The sequence below is a fragment of the Watersipora subatra genome, chromosome 4 (assembly GCF_963576615.1).
Source record: "Watersipora subatra chromosome 4, tzWatSuba1.1, whole genome shotgun sequence".
Classification (NCBI taxonomy): domain Eukaryota; kingdom Metazoa; phylum Bryozoa; class Gymnolaemata; order Cheilostomatida; family Watersiporidae; genus Watersipora; species Watersipora subatra.
The window spans coordinates 14443385-14460702 of NC_088711.1; the positions used below are offsets into that span (position 1 = coordinate 14443385).

Consider the following 17318-nt stretch of genomic DNA (forward strand, 5'->3'; position numbering starts at 1 on the left):
ATATATATCTACTATATAAACGGCAATCGTTGTCTATCTGTGTATCTGTCTGTCCGCTTTATAGAGTACCGTACTTTTCCGACTATTAGCCGCTACTTTTATATAAGGGTGTGTCTATTCTGTGTTTTTTTTTCACCGCTAGGGCGCATTAACGGGAATCTCCGGTTAGTACACGCCTCTATTATAATACGTAACCTACTACTATTCATCGTAGGGATGGACGATAAATACTGATATGCTAATAGTATGAGTTGTCTTCTCGATATATTGAGTCACCGATAACTCTCAAATATGAGCAGTATAAATAAATTATATGGCGGTCTTTTTTTTTCGATTCGATCGTACGAAGCAAACTTAATTAATAAGTAAGTAGTAAAGTAATAAGTAGAGTAAGTAGTAAAATTAAATTAGTAGTAAATATTAGTAGTGAATTAAATAAAATTTACTACTCTTTAAATAAATTAATGAGTAGTAAATTACATCTAATTAATATTTACTGCCAACGTGTACTGGGAAGGTCATGTGAACATTTGTTTCTTGCAACCACTAGAAAAACGCTGTTCTCTATCTACTATATAAACGGCAATCGTTGTCTGTCAGTTTGATTGAGTGTCCGCCTTATAGAGCGGTTTTTCCTTTTATCGTCGTACGAATTTCGGTCGTACGAAGCGAACTGAATTAATATGTGTAGTAACCGTAAATAAATTATAAAGCGGTCTTTCTTTTTCCATTCGGTCGAACAAAGCCAACCGAACTAATATGAATACTAAATATCGTAATTTCGTAATATGGACTATTAGCCGCTACTTTTCTCTGACAATTTGAGCCAAGCGGCTTATATAAAGGTGTGGCGATTCTGTTGTTTTTCTTTCCTTTATATAAGCGGCTTATATAAAGGTGTGGCGATTCTGTTGTTTTTCTTTCACTGCTCGGGCGCATTAACCGAAATCCCCGGTTAGCACGCTTTTTAAACAGCAAATTTTCTGCCGTGTTAAAAAGCGCCTTCCTGAGTTCTGCGGCCTATACAAAGGTGTCTATACAGCTATACAAATGTACTATTTATTAAATAAAATAAATTAACGAGTAGTTATTTACATGCAATTAATATTTACTGCCAACGTGTACCGAGAAGGTCACGTAAAAGTTTGTTTCTTGGAGCCACTGGAAAAACGCATTTCTCACCTACTAAATTTCCACATCAAAAAGGTAAGTGTTTCTTATACGATGTTGTATTGTCTATGAATTGCCACATCTCCACTACTTAATAATGTTGAATTTGCCGCTGTTCGTGATAGTGGGTCATGTTCATTTCCTTCAGCAGCCGAGTTACTAATTTTTTTCCAGCTACGAGTAGGCCTACTGTAACTTACTATTACAGAACTTTCACGAGTACTCCGAGGGTTGCGATACGCTATTGTGAAAAGAAAGAGAGCAGCTGCTATCGACTTACTGTCACCCTGCATCAGCCATGACCAGCTATACGTCGCCTGCTCAAAAGTAGGCACACGCCGAAAACTGTTTCTTCATACGCCCGACAGAAAAACCAAAAATGTTGTCTATCCGCAAGTGTTGCGTTGAACTAAGGGAGAGAGAGAGAGAGAGAGAGAGAAAGGGAGAGAAAGGGAGAGAAAGGGAGAGGGGGGAGAAAGGGAGAGAGAGGGAGAGGGGGAGAGAGGGAGAGGGGGGAGAGGGAGAGAGAAGGAGGGAGAGAAGGGGAGAGAGAGGGAGAGAGCGAGGAGGAGAGGGGGGAGAGAGAGAGGGAGAGAAAGGGAGAGGGGGAGAGAGTGGGAGAGGGGGAAGAGGGAGGGAGAGAAGGGGAGAGAGAGGGAGAGCGAGGAGGAGAGGGGGGAGAGAGAGAGGGAGAGAAAGGGAGAGAGAGAGGGAGGGAGAGAAGGGGAAAGAGAGGGAGAGCGAGGAGGAGAGGGTGGAGAGAGAGAGGGAGAGAGAGAGGGGGAGAGGGAGAGAGGGAGAGGGAGGGAGAAAGGGAGAGAGGGAGAGAGAGGGGAGAGAGGGAGAGGTGAGAGAAAGAGGGGAGAGACGGAGAGAGGGGAGAGAGGGAGAGATGGAGAGAGGGAGATGTAACTGCATATTTGGAGTTGTTTTACAGTATAAAAGCCAACTCTCAATAAACCTTATGCTGCCCGTGAATCTGTTACTGTAGGCGGGTAATGCAGCTAGTAATCACTAAAGGACAATAATACCAACTACACAATATCATGGAAAACTCTACGATATGGTAAAGCATACAACACTATCTCCAACAAGTGCAACTTATGAGAAATTCTTTATTATTTACAGACCGTCACTAGGTACTCTTAATAGACGTAGCGAGCTATTATCATCATGCAGACATTCATCTAAGTTCTTGCTACGCAATTGTATCACTTAACTATTTGGCTTGTGGCTTCTATACCTCCACCCAATTATCAGCTTATCTAACTCTGTATAAAAGCATATTACTGGTGTATGAGATTCATTTTATCTGAAGAGTGTGATAGTTATTGTACCACATGAAACTATTAGTAATAAAATGTTTAACTTATAGAGTCAAGTTTCATTTTTACATATTATATTTATATATATATATATTCTTAAGTTGGAAGCTGTATATATATATATACTCATGCTTCAGCCAGTGCCGTTCCGGCTAGTGAAGCGTCATCAGTGCAGCTCAGAGGAGGCCAGGGAGACAAGTCCCATTGCCAATGAAAGTTGACTTCTTGCCATGAAACAACTAGGTTGCCTCACAGACTTTAAGAAACTTAATGTGCTGACACCATAGGGCTCAAATCACAAATTTGATGGGTTTTGCATTAAGGCTAATAGTGTCGCACCTCTCACAGAGAGCTCAACTGAACCGAAGTAAGGGAGCAAATACTCATGCTATGGACAGTACTGTTTTGGCTATTGAAGCTTCATCAGTGCAGCTCAGAGCAGGCAAGGGAGACAAGTCCAATTGCCAATAAGAGTTGACTTCCAGCCATGAAACTACTAAGTTGCCTCACAGACTTTAAGAAAGTCAATGTGCTGACACCAAAGGGCTCAAATCACAAATGTGATGAGCTTTGAATTAAGGCTAATAGTGTCACACCTCTCACAGAGTGCTCAACCGTACCGAAGTAAGGGAGCAAAATGTATATATAAGCTTAAGCTCATATGTATATGTGTGTATATATACCAGTATATATATTCAAATATTGCAATTTTTTCTGCAGTCAATTTTAAGTTCAGTTTTCTAATATTTTCCTTTGAAGTAATTAGTTCATAATTAGCAGTTGGTCGTCTTTTTGAATTGAATTTAAATTTAGGCAGCCTTTTTAACAGTTACTCAAGAAAGAGAGTAGAGAACTCAAATCATATTTTCAGCATGTACGTCATAGTTTAGTGAAGACATTCAATACTAGACACAGTTTTCCCCGAAGCTTCAACCAAATTTTATATTGTGTTTGTTTACTTAGAGACATCTGTTTCAAGTTCAGAATAATGATGAGGTAATCACTTAGTTAAGATACTTGGTGTCATGTTATTGCAGACTTACCTTTCACACACCATTGGCTTGGCTTGTCATAGCATCTGCTATTTTTTTAATTGTACGGAAGTTTGTGTGCTGCAATTAGAGAATTGTGCTGAAAAGCTTACTTGATTTTGTTCTCAATCAGTGACAAAAAGATTCATGTTCACTCGTATAAACTTGCAGGAAAATATTTATTTTAATACTTTTATCATCCTGTTGTCTCAAATAATAGCATTGATGTGTAATAAAGCCTTGTTTATCTTTGGCTATATGCCAGTTGTGTAATTCAAAAGTATCTTTATAAACTGATTTTTCGCATGTTTTGCTATCTAGTATTTTATATATTATTTCGGAGGCAAGTATAAAACTGTATCATCGGCAAAATTTGATTTTTCCTTTGCACCAAATTGGCACCAAGAAGGTCACACTCGAGTCCAGCTTCCACATAAATAAAAAAAAGATCATAAGGTTGTCTGTTAAAAATTGGTAAAATCTGTTGTCACTCTTTAAGGACAACAGATTTTACCAGACAACAAGCAACATTAAGGACAACAGAGATGCAATGAACATACATGTACATAACTGTACATGCATGTACATGTATGTACATATGTGTACATGTATGTACATGTGTGTACATGTATGCTCATTTATGTACTTGTATATACGTGTATGTACATGTATGTAGGTGTATATACATGTATGTAAATGTATGTGCGTATAAATATGGCTATGTATGTGTATGTAGGTGTATATACATGCAGGTATGTGTATGTACATGCATGTACATATATGTATGTGTAGGTACAAGCATGTACATACTTTTACATGCATGTACATACATGTACTTGCATGTACATGCTTTTACGTTCATGTACATACATGTACATCATGTACATGCTTTGGGTAATATGTAAGCCAGCCGACAGCTGCAGTTTAAAATAAGACTATCTTGAGGGTGTTCATAAGAGTCTTTAGCCTGTTAATTGCTGCAACAAACTAGTATTTTGTTGATCTCGTTCGCAAGTTTTTAAGCAATAATCAAAGAACTCAACACATATGGGAATTATATTGAGGTTTTTGCATATAAAAACGAAGCTGCTAGCTATTCATCAAAATTTAAGCAAAAAAACAGATTGTTTGGAGATTATCAGCAACAATGCATGAAAGCATTAGGCAATAAAAGCATTAAAATTTTAAACATTAGTTAAAAGTTAGATAAACGTTTAAATAAAACATTAAGCATTACTTGTACAATACCATTATCAGAAATAAAATATTGCGCTCTGCTTAAAAATTACTGGTTTTAAATACTTAACCCTATGAATTGTTTTCAATTTGCATAGTTTACAGTAAATGTTGTCTACTGACTGTCTTTATGTTGAAGGCTCCTCTTATTTAGGCATTTGATTGTCACAATACTCCAACGTTATTCAACGCATCTAGCATATAATCTGAAATGCTGAAAGGCTCACAGGGTCAGTCTCTTACACATGCACTTTAACAATCACTGACTGCTTCACCTTAGAATATGCTTTCCAATCCAATATTAAAATATATAGACCAGCGGCTCCCAACCTTTTTCATTCAGTTCCCCCCTATTTATGCCTTTTCATAAATTTGATCCCCCCCCACACTTTTAACTCACATGATTAAGAACAACCGATACAAATTATAATCCCATTTTGTTGTGCATATCTAAACATATAACAACATGTTATTAATTTTTATACTGCATGCATACAACACACAACAATACATGACCTTCGGCATAGCAGTGAATTGGTTTATGACTAGGTGAACTTACTATCCAATCAAAATCTGAATAGATGTGTTCACATATATTTGGGTTCTGACTAGTAGCTCATTATTAGCAACTAGTGTTAATGGATAAAACCAAAATATTAAATGACGAAACACAAACTCACAGGGCACTGCAGGACATAAATTAAAAAGTTAACAAATCAGACACATCTCTGTTCCCCCTTGTATATTCAAAATTCCCCTCTAGGGGGAATTTCTTTATGGTTGGGAAACCCTGATATAGACTATACATAGGTGCATCAAACCCGAAATATACAGACGATATACAAGGGAATCAGACCCAGGCGTATAGTTCATTAGTTACTAGATAATCAATTTGTCGGGAGGTTTGAGGTATAGATGTTTGTCTGTATTTTATTTTGAATTGAGGAAATTAAAAATAGCAAACATCAGTTTGATGTATAATCTGCAGCTAGTGATCAGAGTTTCTTTTTGTATATAAGTATATCTTTATATTTATATATATATTATATATTTATCTTGAATGCATACCTAACTAGGTTCATATTTTTTTAGTTATGAACATCTAGTTCGTATTTTTTTAGTTATGAACATCTAGTTTGTATTTTTTAGTTATGAACATCTAGTTCATTTTTTTTTAGTTATGAACATCTAGTTCGTATTTTTTAGTTATGAACATCTAGTTGGTATTTTTTAGTTATGAACATCTAGTTCGTAGTTTCAATTTCTGTTTGTGAATAAAAAGCTTATCCTACTGCACCTATATTCTGTGAACTATGCTTGGGCCATTGTTTAAGATGTAGTCGTGTATGTAGGGCATCTGGTGTTAACTAAGCAATGACGTCTTGGACCGACATGGTACCGCTCAGGTTTGGTGTTTGTGGCGATGATGTAGAGATCATTATTGAACCAGAGAATATGTACTCCAAGATATTGGTAAGTTTGAACATTTTCGCTGATAGATTCGACACTTAAATGTGAACAATATTGCTAATAATAGTGTGTTCATGTGGAGGCAATATACTACTGTGTTTTTTATACCTAAACCTAAGATTAATTATTGAGTTTTGTGTATGAAAATAGTTTAAACTTTTATAGATTTGGGGTTTTTGTTAACAAGCAATTAGTTTTCTACTGTGAAATATAGAGATACTTTATTAAACCTTTGCTAAATCTCATTCATAGTTTCTGTTCCGCATGATGATTGGAGGTTGTGATGAGTTACTGCCAGTCTAAGCTATTCTATATATTACTTCATTATGCACAACTTTGCTTTTATGCGCTGAGCTGCTGTTCATTAAGCTCATTATCATATTTCCTTCTCAAATATTACACAAACGCAATACTCCTGCCGAGCAGCACAGATGCGCTAACTACTCGTACCGACTGCCTTAAAAAGTCCATCAAAGAAGTTTGTTACTCAACTGTCGAAGTTCACCCTGACTTGCACTTTAGAAAATTGAATTTTGCAAGCTTGTGATGTTTTGTTACTACGGCTTTCAGTAACCTAGGAACCATACTTCCGCTTACTTTCGGGAAGGCAATTTTTAAAGTCCTCTCCATTAAGATGTTAGTTTCTCTTTAGTTCAGAATAGGCTATAGAATTGGCTGTTTTTGGTGTATCATCGATGTAAAGATGATGGCTTAAGCCTTAGATTAACATTCTAATTTTTTGTATTGCTCAGGAAATCTCAATTTTCAAGAAAACCCATATAGAATGTGTTTGTTAATACAAGAGTTGTCTTTTCTTATAAAATCACATCTATGATCAAATAACTTAAATTATAGAATGTCATTACAGCAGTTTTTATTTCAGGAATTGGTACAAAATTCAAAGAAACGGATTGGCATCGCATCTCTGTACTTGGGTAATGGGCAACTAGAGAGAGCTCTGGTAAGACTATTATTGTTGAAGAAGCTGTGTGCTTCCGCTCTCTATATAAATTGGGTTACAGCAGTGAACCTTGATATGCATTTTAGGAATTGTCTTCCCTATAGGCAATAACTTAAAGCTAGCATTGAAGGTGAATCAGAGCCTATTATTGTTTGTGTCTCTGCTGTCTCTGCTCGCTATATTGGACTGGTATTTGTATGCAAGTTACAGTTGTGAACGTTCATATGTGGTTTAGGAGTTGTCTTCTCTATAGGTAGATAACTTGAAGCTAGCATTGAAGGCTAACCAAAGCCTAGAGGTGCAGGTTTTGCTAGACTACTGCAGAGGGTCCAGAGGGGAAGACAACTCGAGGACTATGTTGTTGCCGTGTGTGAAAGAGCACAAAGAGAGGATATGTGTATCACTATTTCACACACCCAATCTCAAGGGCATTGTCAAGCGCTTCTTGCCCGACCGATTTAATGAACTTCTCGGCCTGCAACACATGAAGCTTTATGTATTTGATGATACCATCTTGCTGAGTGGGTAAGAGTTATCTTCCCTCACACGGTGTTCCTTTTGATATCACTGTTGATAAAGTCTCTCTCGAGGTAATAACTCTGTGATAGTGTTGATATGAGTTTAAATGATGAAATTGCAAGATGTCGTAGTGATCAAAAAACAATTTTGTAGGGAGTGATTGCCATTTGATTGAAAGTTTAGCATGATTAGTGAGCGGATAAGGTATATGTATTTTTTTTTTATATCTGTTTTTACAATTAGGTAAAAAATTTAGATGCTTATCACTGGTCTATTTGTTAAAAAATATGTGTTGTTAGCCTAAAAATTGAAGACCTATACCGTAAGTCCTTATGCTCAAGCCGCGCGGCTTGTCGTTGGGCGCAGCTTCTGGTTCAAGGTCATAAGGCCACGGCTAAAGCCAAGTTTTTAAAACTTACGTGAGGCTTAGGGCGGCTTCTCAATAAATGCGGTCTCTGCTCAGTTCCGCGCTATAACCATAGAATCGCAGTCATGATACACTTTTATGTATGGGATTTTGGCGACCTACTCGTTTATTTTCAAGGTCATGTTTATGGAATAATTTAGACTAAAGAAGAATTTATCGCTAATGTTTAACTCACCACAGTCATAGGTTATTAAAACCGTTTCATTCTTGACCGGCATCTTTCCATAAACGTGAAGCTCTCTAACAGCGCAATAAAAATCTAGCTGGGACATGGCAAGTAAGTTCTTGATGCAAGGGTTTAGGAATTTTAATTCGAACATGGAAGTAAAAGAAAATTCTTTTTATATGTACTGATGTAGCCTGTTTTCTAATTCAAGAGGACGGGGGTATAGCGGAACCCTTCTCAACACTCTCGCTCCTGGAGGGGTCAAGGACGACAAAACCAACAAAGGAGGATTATTTTTTCTTTCGTGAGTCATCTGGTTTTGAGCACAAGCCGCGCGGCTTGAGCATGAGGACTTACGGTATACTAGCCTACATTAAAAATAAGGAATATGTTGATTGTCTTTTAAATTAGGTAAGATGGTTGAACAAAAACGCTTTCAACGATATTAATAGGGTTTGTATTGAAATTCCTTGACTACATACATATAAAAAGCGATTAGCTTTTTTTCAATATCGTAAGTGTAACGATCTAAATTGTACCTACATGTGATATACGATGTATGTGAACATGTCAGATAGATTGCTATAGTCATGGGTACCGTGTTGTATGAATAATAATTGTGTTCGCAACTTCATCTGCTCACAACTGTTCACTTTTCTGCAACTGAATCACTCTGATTGGTGCTGGTATTGCTAGGCAACATTTGATGTGCAGGTGTTATTGTACTTAATGCTCTTGTGACCACCGGAATTACAGTTGTTCTTATATACCAGCACTTATCTATCACTCCTCTCTGGGAGATATTTCTACACCTCTCCTTTTCCTTGCTGGCTATCTTGTAGTCACTGGGTATTGATCTCCCTGTTCATCGCCAGGGAGGCAGTATATACATATACATATACACTTGATATATCATAATGTATTTATATATATGTATGTTTATATCGTACATATACAGTAGGTGCTCCTACAATGTAAATACATTTACGTTAGGGAATTTGCGCTATAAGAACAGTAAAATACATGTACATTGTTGCTGGTTTTTTATCTGTTCCAAGATCTTTTTAAACTCACTTCCAAGATCTTTTTAAACTCACCCCTTCGGTCATGTAAAAAGGAAAAACTTGACTTAACTGTTTATTTGTTGGCTGTAGCATAACTGCAGTATTATTGGTTTGCATCGACAACTTTTCTCCTTTTTCTGATCAATCTCACTGGTTTTGTAGACCCTGAATGCGATAATTTTTACAATAAGTTACTGGAGAGTGCATATCTTTGACGTTGATTTACTATGATTTGCTTATTTTCTCTAAACAGCAAAATCTATTCTGCAAAGTAAACTTATAACGAATATTTATACGTTTACAATAAAGCAAAACAGCAAAATATTTTTTCTTATAAAGCTTACATGTACTACCTATCTTTTGTCTATCTGTATTCAGGGGGTCAAGGTTAGGATAAAAGATAATTTTCGACGATACTCCAACTCGTGATATTCAGACTGGTAGACCGACAGTGTAACACCTGCGCCAATCGATCGCCTTTGTATTTATGAATAATTGAGCAGCTACCCTATTCTCTGTTTTGTCAACACATCTGACGATTTGTCACAACGAACTAGAATGTTGCGAAAGTTGTATATATATGTAATAGGTATAACGCTATACTATGTGGTTTTTTCGTTGGTAAGTGTGGGGAGATAGATTAACATTCAAATCGAATTTGAGAACTCACCCGACTTGACACTTACCTTATGGAATTTCTTACGTTGTACGAAGCAAAAACTTCTCATAAATTTTCATGCTATCTGGAAGTAACGTTATATGAGGTATACTGTATACACCTACATTTGTTAGCATCATATGCGTGTGTATGTTGATTTAGCATGTGTTTAAACACATTTACCTTTTATATAGTACTCATATATCATCATATACATGTAGATATATGTTTTTGATTTAGTGCACATATACATGTATATAAATATGTTTAATATATACAATACACTATGTCTACTGTATATATTGTGTATAAAAAATATGTATATATACTGTATATATACTGTATATATATACTGTATATATATACTGTATATATATATACTGTATATATACAGTGGTGATACAAATTATGGAACCGCCTTTGAGTTTGAGTAAATAATGCACTATAATGGCTCTCATATTAGTTATATTCAGTCCAGATATGAAAAGTTATATATCATTAGAAAGGGAATTTTTTCAGCTGTTGCATTGTTTAGTTTTTTTCTGCATCCAAACATAATTCCATCGCTAGTGCAGTTAAAAGTGCAACTAGTCGGGGTGTCTCATAACAAGTCACTTTTTTCAAAAACAGTAGTCTGGTGAACGATGTCTAGAATTTCCAAATTCTTTGATCTGCTCAGTTTAACAATCATCTAAGACAACAATTGCATTGAGTGAGACGTTGTTCATTATGCAACGTAACCCAAGTAGTATTGAAAAGTCCTTCTGCTCTCAGTAAAAGTCATTCTAATAACTTCATCATCATGCCTCAACATCTCACGAAAGAAAAGCGTGCTGTAATAATTTACCTTCATTAGCAAGGGAAATCGCAGAGGGAAATTGCAAGGGAGATTGACTGCTCTAAGAAGGGTGTATTTACAACAATCTGCAGATAAAAGGAAACTGGTCAATTTAAAGAAAGGGCTGGTAGGGGAAAGAAAAAGCTAGCAACAGATCGAGTGACCAAACGCCTAGTGAGGCTTTCTTTGGTTGATAGACATCTAACCAGTCCTCTGCTAGCCAGTGAGTTAAAAGAATCAACAGGTACAGAGTTAGCACCATCAACTGTTTGCAAATCATTGAGAGATTATGGCTTACGAGGCTGTAAAGCTCGTAGAAAACCTTTGTTATCATCTCAGCAAAAAAAAGACTCGTCTACAATGGGCAAAAGATCATGTGAATTGGTCACCAAAAAACTGGAGAGCAGTATTATTCAGCGATGAGGGCACATTTACTGTGCAAAATCACTCTGGCAACAGTTATGTAAGAAGGAAACCTGGTGAAGAGTTTAAACCAGAATGTATTTTACCTACGATAAAGCATCCCGTCTCAGCAATTGTGTGGGGTTGTTTCTCCGCTGCTGGTCCTGGTAGATTAGATTTTGTTGATGTTATGATGAATGCAAAAAAATATTGTGGAGTACTACAAAGTGTGATGATACCATCTGCTAGAAGTCTGTTTGATAGAGAGTGGCTGTTTCAGCAAGATAATGCTCCATGCCACACAGCCAGAAGAGTAAAAAAGTGGTTTGCTGACAATAACGTTAACACTCTGACTTGGCCTTCTCAGTCACCAGACCTTAACACAATGGAAAATTTGTGGGGCAGAATAGGCAATCTTGTAACTAAAGACAAACCAACTAATAAAAGAAGATTGATGGAGCTTATTGTGCAATCCTGGCATCGAATAGTGACACCTGAAGAGCTTCAGACGCTGACAGATAATATGCCCAGGCGCTTCCGAGCAGTGAATGACAACAAAGGCTGGCCAACCAAATATTGATCATCTTCAGGACCAAAACAGCTCTTTTCAAAGCTACTATACCTTGTCTTTAAATTAATTCACAATAAAAGCCATTTCAAAGAAAAGAAATATGTTATTTTATGACTTTTGGTCAGACACTATTTAATAGAAATGACAACTGTACAGTAACTCTCTGACAGCTTTCAGTAAACCTCTAATAATGTTTTTATAGAAAATACGATGTGGTTTTAATTAAAGTTTATCAAAAAGCCAACATTGTGACGATTCAAATGATATATAACTTTTTATAGTTATGTAAAATTTTGATTGTAGAAAAAGCAAACACAACTCAGAATTCATTGCTATATAACAAAAATTAGAGGCGGTTCCATAATTTGTATCACCACTGTATATATTGTATATATATACTGTATATATATACTGTATATATATTGTTTATATATATACTGTATATATATACTGTATATATACATGTATATTATATTGGGTGCTCCCTGTATATATCAAATACATGAATATATATATTTGATATCAGACACCGATATACATGTATATATATAATTATATATTGGTGTCTATCTTACATCTCATACATTTGTTATGGTTCTTTAGAGCCAACCTGAGCAATGACTATTTCACCAACCGACAGGACAGATGTTTGATGATAAAGAACTCTCCTGCCCTCTCCCTTTACTTTTATTCACTCATACAAACTGTCTCCCAGTTTTCTTACCAACTCGACAGCAATAATGTGGCACGGCTTCACTCTAGCTGCCTAGGAGACCCCAGCAAAAGTATGACAGCCTTAGCTTATGCTACATGTTTATTATTCATAATGACATGTATTCATATGACAGCCTTATCTTATGTTACATGTTTGCTGTTCATAATGACATGTATTCATATGACAGCCTTAGCTTATGCTACATGTTTACTGTTCATAATGACATGTATTCATATGACAGCCTTAGCTTATGCTACATGTTTGCTATTCATAATAACATGTATTCATATGACAGCCTTATCTTATGTTACATGTTTGCTGTTCAAAATGACATGTATTCATATGACAGCCTTAGCTTATGCTACATGTTTACTGTTCATAATGACATGTATTCATATGACAGCCTTAGCTTATGCTACATGTTTGCTATTCATAATAACATGTATTCATATGACAGCCTTTTTTATGCTCGTTGCATGTTTGCTATTCATAATGACATGTATTCATATGACAGCCTTAGCTTATGCTACATGTTTACTATTTATAATGACATGTATTCATATGACAGCCTTATCTTATGTTACATGTTTGCTGTTCATAATGACATGTATTCATATGACAGCCTTAGCTTATGCTACATGTTTGCTATTCATAATGGAATGCTTAGTTCTTATTTTGCTTTAGATTCAAGTGTTGGTACAAAACAATGCATCTCACTAACTATTTTGTGCCCAATGTTTAGGTTAGAAACCACAGCAGAGAGCTAGTTATCATAGTTGTCTGTGCGAGTGGTAGTGGGCAGTAGTTGCAGCAGGGATTGCATATAACTGTTAATACATAAGGGCTGCTGTTACTGCTTGTAGGCTCTGGCACCAAATCGTTTATAAACCACTCAGCGAGTTGCATGAAGAAATTCATGTCTGAGCATACGAAGGGTGTAGACTCGTGTGATGCACCAGATACATGGCTCTACCCAATCCTACAGATGGCTCCATTCGGAGTTGAGCAGGAACATTCCGTGTTGAAACGGTTGTTTCAGTCAGGTCATTGCCGAGACAGGGTGTATATGGCGACCGCCTACTTTAACCCTCTTCAGCAATATATTGATATAATGGCTGATGTTTCCAAGAGTGAATATCATTTATTAACAGCCTCTCCCCAGGTGAGAGAGCGCGAACTGCCGCCTACAAAAGTTACTGATAAAAGTTGTTGTTGGGAGTTATCGCAGCTTGTCCTTTTTCTAATGATACAAATGCTATTTTGTCAATCATCGCATCATCATTATGACAATCTGTCGGTGTGACAATGGCTGTTTTTATTTTAGTCATATCCAGTCTGTTCTATTTTATACCATTTTTTTCCATATCTCACGGTCCATATCAACACTCTTGATATGGTCTTTAAATCTAATCATGCGCTCCTTCATTGTATTGGACGCACAAAAGTTCTCTTGTCAGGTGATCATCTCCTCAACTTACCTGAGCTCTGAGTCATCCCAAACCCATTAGGATAGTGCTGACTTTGAGTGATGGTATTTCTGCTCTTTCTAGCGCCTCGGTATTAATGATTTTAATCCTCTATGATTGATAGTAAATGGCCCATCACATATGCTTGCAGTCTGTAAGTTTGCACTCTGCAGTCAGTTAATGTTTCAGTACCATACAACAGAGCTGCCAGCATTGTAGACTGACATACCTCGCACTTCGCTTTGATTGAAACATGATGGTTGCCTCAGCATCCTCAAGTTTTCATACACCAAGCTAGTATTTTCCTTAGTGGAATCTCACACTGCAATATACATGTATATAGGTTGTACATGTATCTTTATGGGTGGGATATTTTGTGCTGAGTTCTGTAATTTCAAAAAATTAACCTAAAACCTCTGTAAAAGGTCAGAGAGAATTCATACTTCTCTCAATTGTGTCCTGGCTTGGATAATTTGGAAATTTTGGATAAACTTGGAAATGTATCACTGATGTCTTCATTCAGGAGCTATTGATGTGTATAATCCGTTTTTTTAGGCTAATGGTTTTACCACTGCCTCAGGCATTGCTCGATACATTCCAATGGCCTACAGATGGTATGAGAGCTTCTTTCTCAAGCGTATGAGTGCGTGCTCACAAGCTGACCGGGTTAAACTATATGAGTTCAGCCGGAATGGGTGGACTTTTCACTCCAAGGGCATCTGGTACTACGCTCGAGGCAGCTCTCTTCCTTCCCTCACTGTCATCGGATCATCTAACTATGGTGAGTTGTTTGAGTCAAAAGAAGTTGTCTGCTCATTTTAGCACATTTTCATGTCTCATGGTCTCCACATCCTTCAACTAGTGTAAGAATACATAAAGCTGTATATGGACATATACCGTGTCCGTATATGAGCCTAAGAAATGTTGATTAGGTGTCATAAATCATGAACACATTCATGCAAAACACAGATTAAACTATATTGTGGAGATGATTAAAAACATGGCGCTTGTTAATGAAATCGGGTATTGAATATATGATGTTGAAGTCTATAATACTAACAAGCAACAATAATGTGTTACCTTTAGCAAAACATCTCTAAGTTGTTGAGGATCTGTTTCGCTAGCAGGATTATTCATTTTTTTATGAGAAGGTTTGTAAACTTCAGAAAACATACTTTTCAATGACAACGAATGTTTGTCTCACTAGAACATATATATGTGTATATATTAAATACATTAGATATATACTTATCCATTATATATGCATGCATAACTAGACAATTTTAATGACTACAATTTCTTAATTAATACTTACAATTACAACTACTTTACTCATAAAAATCATCTAGTTTTAATATATTGAACTCGCAGAGTTTAGAGTTCTCTTTTTTAACGTAATTACTTCAGAATGACATATTTATATACATGTATATTTTGTATATATAATATTCTAAATATTATACACTATATTTATAATGTATAATATTATAAATCTATACGGTATACGTAAATCCTAAAGTCTGTCATTCGGTCTTTCCAGCTATAGCTATTAAAATGGAGAAATGAAAGATCCGTGTCGCGCCAAATTTGATCGCGGAATTTCGTGGTCACCAGGAGATAGACTAACCAATTAAGCTACGCGAGATGCAATGGATTCATTAAGCAGTCTCAGTTAAAATACGCATAGCGCTCTGCATTATGCAACGTCACCAAAGCTTGCTCTTATTAGTAAGTTTAGCAATACGGTTAGTAGCATAGTCAAATTAGTCGTTTTCAATGTGCCAGGCTAATGGCAAGTGGCAGGCAACTAGTACATTACCAGCCCCTGTTTTAAAAGTGTTTTTTATTACCCCTGCAATGCCAAGCATTCGGCCAGTATTATAAATATTATATATAGTATATAATACATACATTATATATACATATTATGTATATATAATATATATAATGAATGGTTGATAATGGATATATAGTGGATGATATAATGGATGGTTTACTGCTAACAGCACTCTACGCTCTGAAAAGTGCAACGTGTTATAAATAACTAGTGTTGGAATAGGTTAACTTCACTTATCTTTTTTGGAACTTGATTTTCTTCTCTTGGGTCACTACAGTTCTGTTTCGTGCTTCTGTACTCTTCAGGTGACTGGCAGTGATTCACCACCAGTCACCTGAAGAGCACAGAATTTATAGAACTCAGGAGGCTCTTTATCATACTACATTTAGATAGAATGTACTTGTTTGTAAACTCATTTTCTTGGTCAACGAGTTGAAGTTATACAAGGCTTTGTAAGTTTGCCAACATTTTTGAGTGAATTTATTGAGATATTTTATTTTCTCAAGTAATATAGCTTACAGATTATCATTAAGCATATTAGTGTTCTAGTATAATAACCAACCTCATTAATGTACCTCAGAGGTACACAAAGACCGTACCTGCTGAGAAGTTGCCTGCTCTTGCTTCCAGGTTATAGATCAGTTCACAGAGATCTCGAGGCGCAAATGATCATCTCTACTGAAAATAAAGGCTTGCAAGAAAGACTGCACCAAGAAAAAGAGGCATTATTCTCTAGGTCTGATCTACTTGAGCCTTCTATCTCTGATAGGATTGTTAGAAAGTTTCCTCTTTGGACCAGGATTATATCCAGACTGTGTAGGCACTGGTTTTAGAATCTATCCAGCTTTTTGAATTCACACCATTTGTTTTTAATGCTCGACCTCTTTTGTTCAAACGAGCAGTCTAGGAGTCAGTTTTTGTATAGAAAATTATATATATTGTTGTGTACGAATCTACAACTGATCTGCCACATTTTTTGAACTACAGCCTTGTCTATTTTCCAAGTTTTTTAATGGCTGATGAGAATCATATAAAACACATTTCTGAAAAATTATATTCATCAGCTGAGCGATTTTGGAGACCAATGAATTTCTTTTTTGCATTTCCATCACTACTTGAGACAACGTTGACCTCCACTACTCAGAACGCTGGGGCTTTCTTCTGATACAGGTAGGTGATTTACATCTTTTACATAGTGGCATCAAATCTTCTGATACCGGTAGGTGATTTACATCTTTTACATAGTGCCATCAAATCTTCTGATACAGGTAGGTGATTTACATCTTTTACATAGTGCCATCAAATCTTCTGATACAGGTAGGTGATTTACATCTTTTACATAGTGCCATCAAATCTTCTGATACAGGTAGGTGATTTACATCTTTTACATAGTGGCATCAAATCTTCTGATACCGGTAGGTGATTTACATCTTTTACATAGTGCCATCAAATCTTCTGATAC

The 17318-nt window shown here is 36.2% G+C and overlaps 1 protein-coding gene across 1 annotated transcript; it reads left to right on the forward strand.

The window, feature by feature from the left end:
* Positions 1-6109: 6109 nt before the first annotated feature.
* LOC137393779 (CDP-diacylglycerol--glycerol-3-phosphate 3-phosphatidyltransferase, mitochondrial-like) lies at positions 6110-17021 on the forward strand. The gene is made up of 7 exons (XM_068080469.1): positions 6110-6235; positions 7116-7193; positions 7447-7718; positions 12442-12623; positions 13417-13715; positions 14575-14800; positions 16487-17021. The coding sequence occupies exons 1-7, from the start codon at positions 6137-6139 to the stop codon at positions 16687-16689; spliced, it is 1359 nt and encodes a 452-aa protein (XP_067936570.1). The 5' UTR covers positions 6110-6136; the 3' UTR covers positions 16690-17021.
* Positions 17022-17318: the final 297 nt, after the last annotated feature.

Coding starts and splice junctions, on each gene's coding strand:
- LOC137393779 (XM_068080469.1), top strand. CDS start 6,137: ATGACGTCTTGGACCGACATGGTACCGCTCAGGTTTGGTGTTTGTGGC. Junction 7,194..7,446: donor GGCAACTAGAGAGAGCTCTG/GTAAGACTATTA, acceptor TCTTCTCTATAG/GTAGATAACTTGAAGCTAGC. Junction 12,624..13,416: donor CCTAGGAGACCCCAGCAAAA/GTATGACAGCCT, acceptor TACTGCTTGTAG/GCTCTGGCACCAAATCGTTT.